General features: G+C 40.8%; 1 protein-coding gene across 4 annotated transcripts in view; it reads right to left on the bottom strand.

The window, feature by feature from the left end:
- Positions 1 to 17253, bottom strand: part of prkcaa (protein kinase C, alpha, a) — a 145835-nt gene that overhangs the window by 19381 nt on the left and 109201 nt on the right. For all 4 annotated transcript variants that reach the window (XM_044345889.1, XM_044345890.1, XM_044345891.1 and 1 more), the window contains 2 exons: positions 3776 to 3856; positions 1489 to 1596 (listed from right to left, as the gene is read on the bottom strand). In XM_044345889.1, the coding sequence (XP_044201824.1) occupies positions 1489 to 1596; positions 3776 to 3856 (189 nt within the window). The remainder of the gene's footprint in view (positions 1 to 1488; positions 1597 to 3775; positions 3857 to 17253) is intronic.

The raw sequence follows: 17253 nt of genomic DNA, 5'->3' as shown, positions 1-17253 counted from the left end.
TTGTCTGTACTGTGAAGCAATAAAGTGAGTTCCGGTGAATACATTGGGTAAGTGTACTGTGTTCTTCCTGCGTCCCTTCCTTTTTCATTTTCTTTCAAAACATTCTGTTGTTAACATGAAACGAGACAAAGAGTTACTATATTCCAGTATTTGTCTGCTTGACTTGCACTGACCCACTGTACTGTTCAGTTCTCACTGTCTCTGGAGATCCAGCATCCATGTACCCATGGTAGCTGACACAGCATCTCAGGAGACTGTTGAGTATAAATACTCCTCTGTTCTTACAGAGGAGGGGGTAACTGATGGAAAACAATCTCATTGCGACTCAAAATGCTGGACTGTTTGGTTCAAAAATGATTCCCAGCTTTTTTTAAACCAGTCCTGGTAAAATGCAATAAAACAAATGACTTTAAATACAATGAACACAAACAAAGTCAGTACTGGGCTACCACAATAAATACTAAACCATGCACTGTTCTGTAGTTTTCCAGCAGCATTAATAAGTTTGTTTGCACAAATGAAGCAGAAAAAGACAAGAAATATAAGAGAGAGCTACAGTATGAAGACCTTTAATATCTTCTATCTTCTTCCAGCAGAGGTTTCTCAGCTCTCTGCTCAATCACATACATTTCTGTCAGAATCCTAGATTCAATCATTTTGTTGATACTTTGGTCCAGAAATTGTTGAGGAGTAACACATTTGTTCAAGACATCTGGTAGATGTTTTAATGTCTGGCATATTTTGCTGATTAACAGCACAGAATTTCATATTTCCTTCATCTGTGTTGCCCATTTTTGGTTATTTATCACCACTTGAAAGAACTTACTTACTGTATTTCAGTCAAACAAACGCACCAAAGAATTGACCATTTATTGCAAATGGTTATACAGTCAGATTTGATGGAAAAGGCAATCAAAGGTGGTGCTGGGAGAATTAAGCCAGTCACACTAGTGAGGAGTAAACTGGACAACAGGTTTCCTTCGATGTTTTAATGATGCATATGTCAAAGACACAGGCCCTGAGTGTGGTGAGAAGAGTCCAATAATACATAGATGAATTCCCATAAAGTATTTTTAAAAAGCTTCATTCATACAGCAAATGGATCTAGACTAGATCTGTCTAGATCTGCAAGGCTAAGAAAAGCTTTACATCAGTCTGTGACACAGTGTGTCTGTTTTTATTCCTTAAGTTGAACAAGCGGGAAGAGTTTTGTAGTCCTCTTACATGAATTTCAGTTATCTTGGCTTCAGTGAAGAGCGTGAAAGACACCGGGTTTAAAATGCTGATTTACAGGATTTTCATCCCAGACGGGAAAAGCTTCTGGGGAAAACAGTCCCTGTTAAACAGGACAGTAGATGGAAGATGTCTATTGCTTCATATCAGACAGGTGCATTTTACTGAATATGTTTGTAAAACAGAAAAAAAAGCATATCTTGATGTTGATTATGGATTTTGCCTGACAACACCGACTGATTCACTTGCACTCACCCCTTTGCAGACGGAGACAGCCTCTTTGGACAGGGACTTAGGGTAGGAAACGTTGTGCTCCATAATGGACTGGAACAACTCATCTTCATCCTCTCCATCAAATGGAGGCTGTGGATAGAAGGACACAACAATGAGAGTGCTAGTGGTTCATCCATTAAAACACAGCGGGTGAATACGTGGTTACTGTTCTGAGACCACAAACAACTTTGTACCGCTAAAAGTAAAGTGTCACCATGTATCACCGAAAGTATCCACCAGTGGTACATTTGTGTTTTTGTCTCTCTACCTGACAGGTAAATTGGCCACATTTGGTAAAAATAGTTTCCCCTACTGAATAAACATGGGATGGGAAAAAACTGGACAAAAAATTGACAGTACAGGATGCTAAAGAGAGAGAATTGAGGAAGAAATGACAGAAAACGGAGAGAAAATAAGGAAAAATGGACAATTTGTGCAAACAAGTTTCACAGGAAGACCTTGCAGGGCAAATGGAGTGGATGACCCAGCTTTTTTTTCCCCTCCTCACTGGCTGGTTATCATCAGTAACCATAATGTGGGTGTTTTGACAGTCCATAAAATGAATTATTCGTCATTTCCACTCCACTGGCCCCTTCAACTAGAGATAGCCTGTCTACGTCATGCCCCCTTTACCTGATTTCACACACAGCAGAGAGATACAGAGGAAGGGAAAATCTGAATAAGTAAAAAACTTTTCTTAATTGTTTAACAGCTGACACTTCTTCTAAGTTAATTCGGGAATGAAAACATACCCATCTACATGTTTTGCTTTGCTGCGGAGGAGCTAGCTTTTGCATTTATCTGCACTTTGCTTCTAGCCTTTTGGAATAGGGGTCTCTAAAAATATATCTTAATAAGTCATTTAGTGCTGAGGAAATCTTCTGATGTGATGAGTTTTGTTTTTTACTTTCTCAGCATCTTCAAATGAGAACATCTTTCAGAATTCTCTTGAAGCTATTTACATTAATAGTATAATGTAGAGATGAGTGATGACATTGTGAGTGTAGCCATAATAATGTGGTGATAATATATGTTAAGAAGTTATCTCTGACATGCTTTGTTTCCACTATTTGCAACCACTAGAATGTGTTTTTAGGCTGATTTTGCACAGATTGGAGACACTGTAAAAAGCTATCGCTAGGCTAACCTTTAAACAAGTCATATTATTCCTATGTAAGCAACACGTGGAGCATCTTTAGCTTCCGGCTAATGCAACGCTAATTCAACAAACCTCAAAGAAACGGAAGAAAATAAGCTTCTTTAACAGGTCAATGTAGAAAATTACAAAGGATCAAATCAATTTTCACACGAAAGCAGAGACTAAAGGGGCATAAAAGGCTCAGACAGACAGCCGCTCTGGTTGTAGGGTAGCATACAGTCTGGGGAAGGGTGCCATGTTTTAAACGTGTTGCAACAAAATATGCTGCCAGTCTAGTGCCTTCATTTGTGCACAAGTTGAGCAAATTAGATATCTAACTTTTCTGCATCAAACGGCAACCTCCAAAATATATAAATGGGCTGTTTAACACTTAAGCTCACTGTTTTTTCAGGAATTTGAATGGTGTCTTGCTACACTACTCATATCTACCACAGGGAGACTGTATCCAGCCTACGTAGAACTGCAATCACAATCAAAGTCACCCAGCTCAGGCAGCGTGAGCAAAATCTTACATCTGTTTAACCAGATCCGTTACTGAGACGGTGAAATGTTGATGAGTAAATAATACGAGCTGTGAATGTAATGTATGTAAAGAGATACCGCTGGAATCCATGCTCCTCATACCACTTCATGATTGATCAATTAGCTGCTACTCTACATGATGACACACTTAAAAAAAATCCGCAGTGAGGTTTTAGAGTACGCTGTAAGAATGTTTCCGCTAATATGCTGAACACACACACACACACACACACACACACACACCGGTCAAACCTGAGTCAATAGTAAGCTCAGCTGACTGCTTGAAAGAAGGTGAGAGGTTACACCAACTCGGATATGCCCTATGATAGGAGGAAAATGGAGGTTATGTTTGTATATGTGTCAGTGTTTATTATAAGCACTGGTGGGAAGGTCTTACGGGAGAACCACCTGAGTACATTTAAGCTGCAGCACAGCCTCGCTGCTAGGGGGACTTTTAATGCGGGTGTGAGTGATCTGTGAGAAACTCTGTGTCTGTGTAAAGTTGTCGGCATAATATGTAGAAGTTATTACATAAGCAAGTACCACTGTGTGTGTGTGTGTGTGTGTGTGTGTGTGTACACCACTCACCTGTCCTGCCAGCATTTCATAGAGCAGCACTCCATATGCCCACCAGTCAACAGAGCGTCCATATGGCTGATATGCAATGATCTGCGGAGGAAGGGAGAGAAAAAAAATTCAGCGTAACTCAAATAATTAATCTTTATCTGAAAGTAGGGCGACACAGGTAACAGTCAAACTATAGAGAATTATTTGGCTGACTAAATTGCCGTCGTAATGACCCATTTTAAAACAAGCAGAGAATGTTACACTGAAATATTTCCCTGCCTGGATTTCATAACTTTGAAGATGAATGAAGTTTCATAAAGCACATCATGATAAACTGACTCAAAACCAAAGACACTTGCCGTCCCACTGAACTAGATCACAGCATACATGTGACCACTTTGGATCTGTGGATTAAATATTAAGCTAATAACAGAATCTATGAATATTTCAGTACATTATTCATCCATTACATGTTTCACCGCTCGTCCTATAATACGTTGCCTCTGTCTGCGTTAGAAGTGCATATCTTTAGATCGCAGAGATATAGCACACAATGAAAGTCTTTCTGAAAGTAGCACACAGCAAATCTCCTCTTATGTTAGAACCTTCATCAGGTCTCCCATAAAGCAAAATGTAGGGGGGTAAAGACTGTAATGTGTAACATGTAGGTGCTCTTCTGTAAATCCATGACAGGATCATTTTAGAAAGCTTCTGCAAAACAGTCTATGGGCCTCTTCCCAGCATGGTTGCATATCTTTTCATGCACACTTGTCTCATTTTATGTGAATCTATGTGACACTGATGTTGTAGCAGTTCAGCAGTCCTAAATGATCAAATTACTCAACGTAACAAATATTGACAGGAAGCCGGTATTTGGTGCATGGGAAGGGAATCAATCAATAAATCGTTTTACAAGACACAAGAGCTTCAAAGCTACGGCGGTTCTCGTAGAATGATGTGGCTGCAGCTGAACCTGAAAAACACAGTTCACACATTTTCACGCAGACGTGAGTTCAAGATGGGAGTAAACAGCATTTCAGCCACTGTGAGTAAAACTCTTGCTGACAAGTGTTTTGCGCATTTGAAAGGGCCATCTTGACATTCACACTTTGTTAACGTCCTTTTGTTCAAACGTTCAGAGGACTGACAACACCGTCTCTTGCCTGAGCTGGTGAGTCTTGGTTAAAATGCTTATGTTTCATTTTGAGTTGTAAAGCCTTCTTGCAAAATGATCATTGATCTGGATTATATGGCTGCAATAAGTATTCCTGATGATTTGTGAGCCTCATTGAGCTTTACACATATAATGCTGTTGTGATAAAAATGTATGATGTCTGTAGCTTATATGGACTTTTAAACAATATATGCAACAAATATTTCTTATCAGTATGTCATTGACCAGTATTAGCAATACCAATGTAAGAATAAAAATCCTAATATCTCATGTCTAATATCATTACTCATAATACAGTCGGACAGTTTTATTGCAGGTACATCTACATTCAAACGCAGTAACACAGACAGAAACAAAAAAAGGGATAAAGACATGGAAAGAATTTCAACAAAAAGAGCATATAATCCCCCACTGAACAGCCGAGGAAAGCTCTTTCGACTGTGACATCTTCTCTGGCCACAAAAGGATTTCCTGTGGGTTGGTGCTTTCACCCTCTCTGACCCTGTTCACACCAATCTGAAGACGCACGTATTTACACCTCACACATACACCTATACATCTAACCTTTTCTCTGGAACTTCTTCTGCCATATAACAGCAGTTGATGCTGCCATATGCCTATAAGCAATTCAGGCTCATGTACAGTAGAGCACACACGTGCATATGTTAACACCACGCATTCATGCAGGCATGCACGCAAGACAAATGCGGAGCGGTATAGTGAGACACACACACAAACAACTTTAGGTGTGCAGCGGAAACCCTCTATGCTCTATGACCTTTGCTGAGTAATATCTGATCTCTGCAGCCCACGGACACTCCTCCAGCTCTTTAACGTACACACACACAAAAACACACATGCAGCTATGCAACATATGCATGAATGCACACACACTTACATATGAAACAAACACACCAGAACGCACAGAAATATAGCACGCACACACTCATGCGTATATATTTAGGTGTCTGAAAGGTCCTCTATCTCTCTATAACCTTCCCTGATTAATATCTGACCTCTGCCTGATCCACAGGAGCCCAAATACACACACAAACACACACACACACACAGGCGGACAAACACACCTCCAGCTCTGCACTACACTGTCATGATGCTGTCCTGAGGGGTGGTGGGAGCCGGCTGGACACGCACTACATCCACGTGTTTACCCACAGACACAGAGGCAAGCATGCGCACAAACTTGCATGCACACACATTAATGTATCTTTGAATGTCACCGTAACCGTGAGAATTATAGTAAAAGAGAGCAGTCGTCGAACAGATACATCATGTAACAGGCTGGTCAATTCTTACCAATACAATTCAATTCAGTTTCAATTCAGTTTTATTCATATGGCGCCAAATCACAACAAAAGTCATCTAAGGGAACTTTTCACATGGAGCAGGTCTAGACCATACATACAGACCATAAAAACAAAAAAAAATGTCTGCTATACTTTCTATGTAACCATACACTACCTATGTCTAATGCATGTCTGTCATGCAAAAATGTTTGAAGTGTAAAATGGCTATAAATGACTATAGTGCGGTGTCACTTTTGGAAATAACATGTTGGATGCCAAACTTTTATTGCAAAATATCTCAGAGCTGCACTCTGATAAATAGATTTCACACTCTCAACTATCAAGTTTGGAACTGAAAAGAGGTTTCATTAGACCACCGACTACATATTTACAGTCATGTCATTATTTTTCAGTGGTCATTTCATATGAGAAAGCCTCTTATCACGACGCCTCTACCCTTGACCCAAATGGACATGTTGTATGAACTTTAACTGGTCAGTTACATGTCAACAACATACAAACCTTGCATAACCTTTCACACGGTCACCTAACGCTTAAAAGCCCCTCTTGCAAAGCCCCTAAACGTCACCTCTCTACAGACCAGGAAGATGAGGGTTGTTTTACTCGTCCTGCTCGGCTGCTGCCTGTCTGAGGCTAACGTCCTGGGACAGAGGTTCACTGCTATCACATATACTCAGGATGACCCTGCAGGAGGAGATAGCTTCACTCTGCTCAGAGAGATGATGGCTGTTTTGGATGAACAAAGAAACGAGCTGCAACGTACCAAACTTCAGCTTCAGAAAGTACACGGTATGTGCGGAAGGTGGTGGGAAAGTGGATGAAGGATGCAGCGTCTTCTGTGTTTTAACTTCACATGATTTGTGTAATTAACAGAACAGACGACCGTGCTGACAGTCAGAGACAGCCTGATGGAGGAAATATGGAAACAAGTGGAAGCACTGAAGAAAGGCTACACAGGTTAAACATTTTTTACCTGTTTCGTTTCCATATGATGGGTTTTATTGGGGGTTTTTTTCAAATATGTTTATATAACTATAGTTTCTGGTTGTCTTAAATTTTTAAGTCAGCTTTTTAGGATGTTTTTTTTAATCACTGCATAAATTTGTTTCACATTTCATTATTTCAATTCTGCAAAAAAGACCACGAGGCCAGACTGAGAGTCAGTGAGATGCAGGAAGAGGAGCAGAGGAAGCAGGTACGGCAAGTCGTACGGCAGTACACAGGTAACGTAACGCTATCCACGATATGAAATGTAAGATCAAACCCTTCTAAAAATACTTATAATCAGAGCAGGAGTACCTGATGAGATAAAGAGGCAGCAAGAGAGCTGAGTTGACGCTTGAGTTGACTCCTCACTCTTAACACTCTCCCACAATGGCTGCAAGCTGTGTATTCAGTTTGCTATCCATCAATCTATTTTTAGTCACCCTAGCGGCACGGTTCTATGGATTCAAGATCCCCTTTTGCTGACTTTTCCCTAATATTTCCTCTAGCGCCATTAGGAGGCTGACCTTTTTGTTTTTTTAGACACTCATGTTCTCTACAGGATGAATTGTGATAACTTTGGTGATCCCTAAACTTTTTATCTAGCACAGTGCTATCATCAAGTTAAACTTTGAAATTGTCCAATACTTTGGTTTATAACCTGAGCCATTAGCTTGGCTGTAGAGTCTGAGTCTTGCAGAACTTGTTTGTTTCCTTTTGTTTTCATTTGTTTACTACGTAATCATCTTTCTCTCATCCTCGTTGATCAGAACTAGAGGCCAGATTGAACGCCAGTGATCTGGAGGGCCAAAGCAGACGAGTGGAGCAACTCCACAAAGAAAGTAAAGGTGATACAACAAACAAGTGAATTATTAACGAGCAAAGCAAAGCAGTTTTCTTCTCATCTCAGCTCATCTAATTTCACCTCATGTTTTATATTTGACTGAATGGTGGAAGTCGTGCAGTATTCATACCTTCATTTTTTACCACACAGAGCTGAACGCCGGACTGACAGAGCTGGGAAATAAGCTTGGAGACGCAAAGGCAGAAATGAAGGTACTGCAGACTGCTGATGAAGGTAAATGAACAACATTCATACTGTGTGATTATGTACATCAGTATGTATAAAATATATGCTGAATGAAGGTTAGAGGGACGAGTTTTTGCTTTTCAAAAATGAATGTTTTTTGGTGGAATTATCTGTGTGATTAATCATTTCATGTTTTTATTACTCCATGTAATGACCAGATCTGCAGGCCAGACTGAACGCCAGCAATGTTCAGGCAGAGACGCAAAAAACCCTGGTGGCAGAATTACAGATTGAAATTAAAGGTACACTAACGCAAATCAGATATTATTGCATTAGCGCGATCACATTGTGAGTAAATAAGTGAACAACTCGAAGCCAACGGACAACAGACTGCTGATCAAGATAAATTAATAATAATGTATTCTCTTTCATCATTTTAACTGTCAGAGTTTGAGTCCAGACTGGAGTCCAGCCTGTATTTGCCTGATTGATGACTTGAAGTTTTCCAATAGATCTGGCAGCCAGACTGGGAGTCACTGAGATCCTGAGCGAGGAGCTGAAGATCAAGACTGCAGACACAGAGAGGGAGGTGAAAGCTCTGATGACGGCGGATCGAGGTAGCCCTTCTGGTGTTGAAATGATATTTAATTGTGAATGGGTAATGAGTTCATTAGGAGTATGTTTCTCATTACCGTGATTTAAATTAGACATAACGGCTGAATTCATCCTCATCTCTTTGACTAGAGCTGAAGTCCAGAGTAGAAGCCAGTGAAGACCTGGCAAAGCAAATGAACACACACCTCGGAGTGACAGAAAATAAAGTGGAGGCACTGGAGGAAAGAAATGAAGGTCATAAATAAATAAATAAAACAATCAGTATATACTGTAGCTACTATTAATCATTTAATAACAGGTACGCTACTATAAACCAATAATGTGTTTTATCTAATCTTTGAATTCACCTCTCGATCTCTTCTACTAATCCCGCAGCATTAGAGATTAGACTGAACGCCGCTGAGATTCTTGGCCAGGAGACGAACATAAAGCTTGAAAAAACAGAAGCTGACACAGAGGCACTTAAAAAAGCCGATCAAGGCGAGCAAACTATTATTGATCCATTGCAAATTTCTCAAAGTGCTCATATTTTTGTATAGACGGCACGATATCAGGTTTTAAAGGTTATTATTTAATAATAATTGCGTTAATAGCTACAGTAGCAGTGTGTAGTTGAGTATATTGTATTGTGTTATTGCATTTTCATTACAGAGTTAGAGGCCAAACTGGAAACAAACCAAGTTATACAAGAGGTCTTGAAGAATAAGGTTGAGCAAACAGCTGCAGCAGTGGAAGAGGTGAAGACAACAATGACTGAAGGTAAATAAGCAATGACAGCAATATAGGAAGGCTACTTTTTATTGTAGCTCCACTTTCTCCTTCCAGACAATAAAACAACAGTAAAATGTAAACATAAAAATATTAATTGAGGAAGAAATATATATATATATATATATATATATATATTTAACATTCTCAATCATGATCATTTCTTTGTCAGATAAAGTCGCCTTCTCAGCTGCACTTGAAGAGAACCAAACGCACATCGGGCCATTTGACACTGAGACCACTCTTGTCTACAAGAAAGTAATCACCAACATCGGTGACGGCTACGATCACACGACAGGTAACGTATTGCGGTAACCATCTTGTGTAATCATTGAATTTATTTATGTTGGTGGACAGCTTCCTCATTGTTCACATGTGGGTTTAATGCCACATACATGCACTCAGCACAGTTCGACAAATGGCGATTGCATGTTAATATAACAATGCAGTGATACTTCCCTTTTAGCCAATCTTGTCACACTGTGTTGTTGCTTTGTGCCTTTTTGAGAATACAATAATGAAGTGAGGACTCTCCCTACATCATTTATCATCTAGTGTGAAGAACATTATTATTAAAATGTCTTATCATCCTTCTCTGAACTCCCTCTTCAGGAGTCTTTACAGCTCCAGTCAGCGGAGTTTACCACTTCACCCTATACTCCCACGCTAACGGAGGAAACCCTGGTTTTCTATTGCTGTACAAGAACGGCGAGGTTGTTGTGGGCACCGCAGAACACCCGACCGCCTCTGACGTCACAGATAACGGTTCTAACGGAGTAGTGTTGCATCTCCAGAAAGGAGACCAGGTTGATGTGCACATGGAGGCCAGGTCCTGGGTCTGGGCTGACAGCGATCGCAACCTCTGCACCTTCACTGGTTTCCTGCTGTACAGTATGCCCAGCGATGTTCCCAAAACCATCCTGTAACTTGATTAGTGCAATTTGAATTTCATGACTTGCATACAGTCATGCAAATAAAGTAAACGAAATAGATAATTTCATTTGAGTTTCATACTGTTTCTTCGCATGCAATCGATGATCCATAATATTTCAATTTAGATTGAAAATTAGCTCACATTAATTTATTCAAAGCTTTTATTATGATGTGTTTCTGATTTATGATCATTTTCTCAGTTGAATCTGAATCTTTGCTGTATATCTTTATAAAACATGAAAGTCACAACAACTGTGCACATCTGCTTAGCATGCAGCTAACGTATCAGTAACACTCCTTCAGCGAATGTGTAGAGCTCCTACAGATGAAACAGAATGAGAACGAGACCGTGACCCGGAGTGACAGCATGCTATTAAAGCGAACACATACATGAGAAAATGTGTTTAAGGCTCCACATCCTTCACGTGAAATTGAACACGCCGCTTCAGGAAGGTGAGAAGTGTTAAGCCTTAATCCTCGGCTTTCCTCAGCTCTTTAGTGAGGATGCGGAAGGATGGAGAAGGGAGAAACCCCTTTCCTTTATCTTGCTTCTATGTTTTTAATTAGCTTGTGGGTCAAAGACTCCTTGGTGAGGGAAACCTTCGGGTGAAATCCCTGGGCTACGCCTGTTCAAATCCCGCTTCCTCCAGGAATCATGACGACCTTCAGTCTGACCTGACAGCTGCCAACAAATTAGCGACGCACTCTGAAGATTTGTTTTCACATAAGATTTGCAGTGCCACTGTTGAAATATTTCAATATGTATGAGAGGGAATAAGTCTTTATGCTTTATGACAGCAAAACAGATATATCAGGCACAGATCAGACACTGTACAATACAACACAATATACTAAAACAACACCTTTGGGCAGCTCAGACATGCCACATCTGTAATGAGCAGAGACAGGCTGTTTAATACTCTACTGTTCTGCTGAGAGGAAACAGTTTTACCATGACAGGGTAAACTAGGCCAATGCTAGACAGCGACTCATTGAAGACCTACTGTAACATGGCATATTTGTTTCGCTGTGTCGCTGAGAATTGACCTCACGGTCTCTCTAGCGAAACCGTGTGCAATGAGGAATTTAAGAATGGAAAGCATGTAGACACATCAGGTCAATGTAGCAAGGAGATCTGCAGCCCCATGTCGCTTTGTGTCACGGGGATGAAAACAGAGAGGAAAAGAGACAGAAAGAGGCACAGAGAGAGAGAGAAAGAGAGAGAACTGGGAGTATGGAGGGAAGAGACTCAGATGCCATGAAAACAAAATAATGAGATAACACATTTTCTTTTCTTAAGCTTTAAACACTAAAAGTTTCAATTATTACCGTATATATAAAACAAATATTCCTGCACTGTAGCATTCTATCACAAATAGAGAAAACCAACAAGTCCTCCAAATCAAACAACCACATACGTCGTTTGACCAGAACGACACATAGGAGCGTTTTCTAATCTGGCACCCCTAGTGGCAGTAATTGGCAGTACAACATCATTTGTCTTTGTTTATGAGAAGCCAGTACAAATCACTGTTAAATAAAAATAATAATGATGTTTTATGATGTGACAACGCTAAGGTTAAGGTTTGGTTAGTTGGTCATGGTTTGGGTTAAAATGGTTACTTTGTTAAGGTTAGAAACGTGGTTTGGGTTAAAGTTAGTACTTCCTTAAAGTTAGGTGACCTTAAGGGATGATCGTTGTTGCAGTTACACTTAGGGTTAGGTTAGGGTTAGGGTTAGGGTAATAGCCTCCATTCACCCCACCTCCTCCATATGAGGAAGTTTGTCGACATACAGTATATCTACGTCATCTGAACTGCACCACTGCTCCGGGTCATAATTACTACGGCTGCAAGATGGCATCTGTCACTGAAACATAACTATATTATCTATGTCGTTTTTGGCCAATGGACCTTTTATGCCAGGTGACTGTGGCTGAGGAGGTAAAACTAATCAAAAGGTCGGTGGTTCGATCCCTGACTCCTCTTGTCTGCATAATGAGCTGTCCTTGGGGAAGATACTGAACCCCACATTGCTCCCAACGGTTGCGCCAACACCCGGCGTGGTAGCTTGCTACCATCATTGTGTGTGTGAATGCCGTTTGCTTGGCACAAATGCTTCAACAACAGAAGTTTTGGTTTTGACTAAAATCTCAATAACTATTGGAAGGGTTTCATGGTCCCCAGAAAATGAATCCTAACAACTTAGATGATCCATTAACTTTTCCTCCGGCGCCACCAGCAGGTCAAAGTTGTGAAATATCTTATTTATATGTGGACTGACACAAAATTTGGCAAAGACCTTTATGGCTCCCAGATAATTAACCCTAATAGTTTTGATGATTCCCTGAAGTGTCATCTAAATCCAAGAAGGTTGAAGAACAAGAAGGTTGACATTTTTGGTTTAGAGTGAAAAGCCTTGACTTGACATTTGGTGACATTCATTATCCCCACAGGATAGATTGTACTAACTTTGGTGACCCTTGTTCAGCATCTGTTGCATTTGTATAATACTTTGGTTTATGACCAAATACCTGCTAATATGCTATCATTTTCACTAAAGGTAGACAGGGGAGGAAAAAAAAGGCAAAGAGGACAATTAGAGTTCAGCAAAAAGCAACTGCTAAGATCAGTTTCAGGCCATCCTGCAGAGTGCTGTGCTAACGTGACGCTGCTGTGACTCGCTGCCCTTGCCACCCATCTGCAACAACACCAGTGGACATTTACAGTTTCAGGCATGGTGACCTTCGTGCTCTGAACCAGCATGTTGAACCTAGATATTCAGTTATATACTTATTTATTATGTACAGAGACGTATGTTTGTTTTGCTGCTTGCGTGAGGCTTATAAATGCATAAAGTGCTCTCTCCTTCGGCCAGGTTTCAAGTGAGGGAAATAGACAAGTATGACCTGTGCCTGACATTCCCTGCTCTCATCCTGTTTTCTTTTTTACTTAATAGTATGTAAGCCTCTGGCCAGCAGTGCTTTGCTGATTCACTGCACCACACACGTGTGCGTATGTGCCAGTAACAGAAGGTGGGAAGGAGAGAGAGAGATAGAGATTTTCTTTGTGTACATGAATCTTTATATGCAGTTTAAGAATGATTCTGAATACATTTGCAAAAAATATGTTTTATATGCCCTAATATGTGGGTGTATCCATGTTTATTTGTGTACCTGTGCTTGTGGTTTGAACAGTCTGCGTTAGTGTGTTTGTATGTGTTTGTGTGTGGGCATGGCCGTTGCTGCAGACATCTCTCCCCCCGTTAGGCTTAATGCTACATGACAGTTCTGGATCAGACTGCTAGCTATTCAAGGCTACTCTCCTCACACACACACACACACACACACACACACACACACACACATGCAAATGCACACACATACCCATGCAAACAACACACGAGCACCAACCTCTACTCCTGTAACCCTTATCCTCCATACGGAGAGAGATGAAAATCAAGTCAGTGTGGTTTGAACACTACATCGTACAACGCCGCCCTTATGACCAACACTGTTACAGGGGTGCTACATGAATATCTGCCTTGCTGCTGTCATCGGATCCCTCTGAGGATAGTGTGTGCTGTGGAGCAGATACAGTGTTCATCAGGCCATGCTTTAGTGGTCTGTTTTTGAAAGCATTTCTCAGCGCTGTATGCGCATGCTGTGGTTGGTTTCATTCACTGATTATATTAATGAGCAGCCTTGGGGTTTACATGAGCATCCTACACTGCGAGTAGCACAGGAGATGAACAGCACCTTTTTACATGTCATCAAGACGAATTGTGCAACTCTAAAGGGGGAAATCGACTTTATTAAAGCTGTTCTGCCATCATTTTTTTTTGTTCATGCAGTTCGAATAACTTTCTGCCAGAGCAGAACATGACGACCAGGTGTTATCAAGACGACAGATAACATAACATAAAGTTTATTTGTTTTGGTATCTACACACTTTGAAACAGGGCAAACTAAAGGTACAGTAAATTATAGATAAATACAATTTCATATATAGGCCAATATGTCATTACAAATGCCAATACATAACTGAACAACCACAGTATATGATGTATTGTCAGTGACGGTGTAAGATATTTATTTGCATGCATCACAATTTTACTACCAGTAGGATAATGATACAAGCTAATGATGTCCATTAAAAATAACCCACTCGGGAAAATACTTTGTTGTCCTCCACAAACGCAGCACAGCATATAAATGAACTGTCTCCGAGAAACAAATTGGCATTTTTAGCCCAGGGGCAGAGAGGATAGAACATTTATATTATCAAGCTGAGTAGTGAGGCATGTAAAATAAAAAGATGAATAATAAACAATTTCTCTTTATCACTATATGTCAGAGAAATGCAGGACGCTCGTTCTCTGTATATCTGTCAATCCCCCTGCTCTATCTCGTTTGCTGCTTCCTTCTCATTTTTTCAAAAACACTGGCTCATTGGTTGAAGAGCTGCCACTGAAAGAGCAAATTGCTCCATGATGACTCAGGGTTGCTATTCCTGGTCCTCAAACTTTGTGAGAAATAAGGAACAGTCTCATTATCCAGCAACAGAAATGGAATCACAGTACATCTCTGCATCTTTAACTACCTGCATGGTCGAGACGCCTGATGCCAAACGACTGTCTGATTTTAAATTAGTAAAATGGTCTTCAAAGTTATGAGCCTGTGTGAGAACTTTGTGGTCTTTTTGTGTCTCAGACTATTATCACACATTAATATTTTCAGAAGAAACACCAGCTGAGACTTTAATGGGTATCTAAAAAGTGTGACTTCCTCATAGACTCCATCATCGTGACACCACAAACATCCCGAATGCTGTTTTAGCCCACAGAGGAGCGAGCAGGGACGAGGACACCCGTGCCTCCCAATGCCACACTGCAGCGGGGATCAACTAGGGCGTAGAGGGAAACGGCCTGTGTCAGACAACTCAGATGTTCTCCTGAGATGCCGCAAAGAGTCATGAGTAGGCACCTATTTCTTATGTCAGTTCCAGCTTTCTTTCGCTTCTTTCCTTCAATATTCAGTTCCTCTCGCCCCTTCTGCTCTTTTCATCACAGTTAATACCTTATGTCTCCTCTGTTTTCTCTTCCTGTTAGCTTTCTTCCTCACTATCTCTTTCTCTCAGTGTCAAAGTCACTGAGGTGTAAATTCACATTAGTGTGAGCATTCCTCCCAGACAGGAGCTACCAATGACTAGCTATGTAGGTCAGAGTAAACACAGCGAAAACTGTGCGCATCTACACGTCCGTGTGTGTGTGTGTGTGTGTATGCGTGTTTGGTGACTAGCAGCGGGAATGCAATTGCATTCTGTCACATGTGTGCTGACAACCAGGGGACCCACTGCTACATAGAGATGTATTCCCTCACTTATGAGCATGTTGGCAGGTGTGTGTGAGAAAGAAGAGTGTGAAAATATTTCTCATCTCACAGCTATCTCACACATACTGAGACACAGACACGCACAAACCCACCGACACATTTATGTGTCAGAAGTGACCTCAGAGTAGTTGCTCACATACACAGAATCAGAAAGTCGGAGGGTTTAGATGAAGTTTCTCAAAAGTCGAACGCCTACGAGTCTGTTTAAAAGTCAGAGACGGACCGACGGCTGATGACAAAAGTTGAAGGGGAGCTGAATGACATCATGATTGACATGAAAATCTCTCAGCGCTCAGTGAGACATCAATCATTAGTATAAAACTTCAAGTTGAGTAGCTCAATAAAACACTACCCAATCTGCAAAGGAGCATCAGTTTACTGACAAATCAATAGCAAACGAAACCACAGCACAAATCAACACAGCTTAGGATGAGAGGAATACTAGTTACTATTTACATGTCGACTTAAAGCACATTCAGTAAGATAGGATACTTGAAGAATATTGAAAAAGTTACTCTTAGTTAAATACATGAAGCAGGTGTTGAACCTGTGAAGTCTGATTCATCTAGTGGGGTTATTAGTAGTTGATAAATCTGTCACAAACAGTTTATGGAGCACTTTCACTCGATTATCTCTGAAAATGTCATCGCTGTTAGTCTATTTTAAGGTCAGCCTCCACTTAGAGGAGTTTTTTGAGTGTATTTGTGTGTGTGTGTGTGTGTGTGTGTGTGTGTGTGTGTGTGTGTGTGTGTGTGTGCACGCGAACACTTGAGTTTTGCATGATTGGTTTCATATTGAAAGCAGATATTTGGAAGGAGGCAGAATTGTGTGCTGTCATGCATATGACTGTGTGACATCATGTTTGTGTTAACTAGCATCCAGTGTGTGACATTATATTTGTGCGCTAGCTCACAGTGCATTGGGAACAGTAGCTGCTCCCACCCCCCCCCACGCCCCCCGCTGTGTCATCCCTGGCTGGCGCATTAGTGTCAGTCTGACTCTGAACGGTCACAGCGTGTTCACCCTGCGTCCGTGGGGCGGAATTAACCTCACAGTCTGTCAGAAGGGGGTTTTAGAGAGAATCAATAACCCAACCCGCCATTAAATAGAAATAATGGCCAGAGAGTCGGACAAACTAAATCAGTTTATAAAGTATGAACTGCGGCAAGCTGCAGAATCATGTCTTTCCTGTTGCTATATTAGGTGAAAGTAAGAGACGCTGATAAATAGATTAACAGGCACCAAAATGGCGTTGAATTATGGATACAAAGCCTGGTT

This window comes from Thunnus albacares, chromosome 3 (assembly GCF_914725855.1).
Source record: "Thunnus albacares chromosome 3, fThuAlb1.1, whole genome shotgun sequence".
NCBI lineage: Eukaryota > Metazoa > Chordata > Actinopteri > Scombriformes > Scombridae > Thunnus > Thunnus albacares.
Note: the sequence above shows the minus strand (reverse complement) of the source record. Positions and strands in the feature narration are given on the sequence as shown.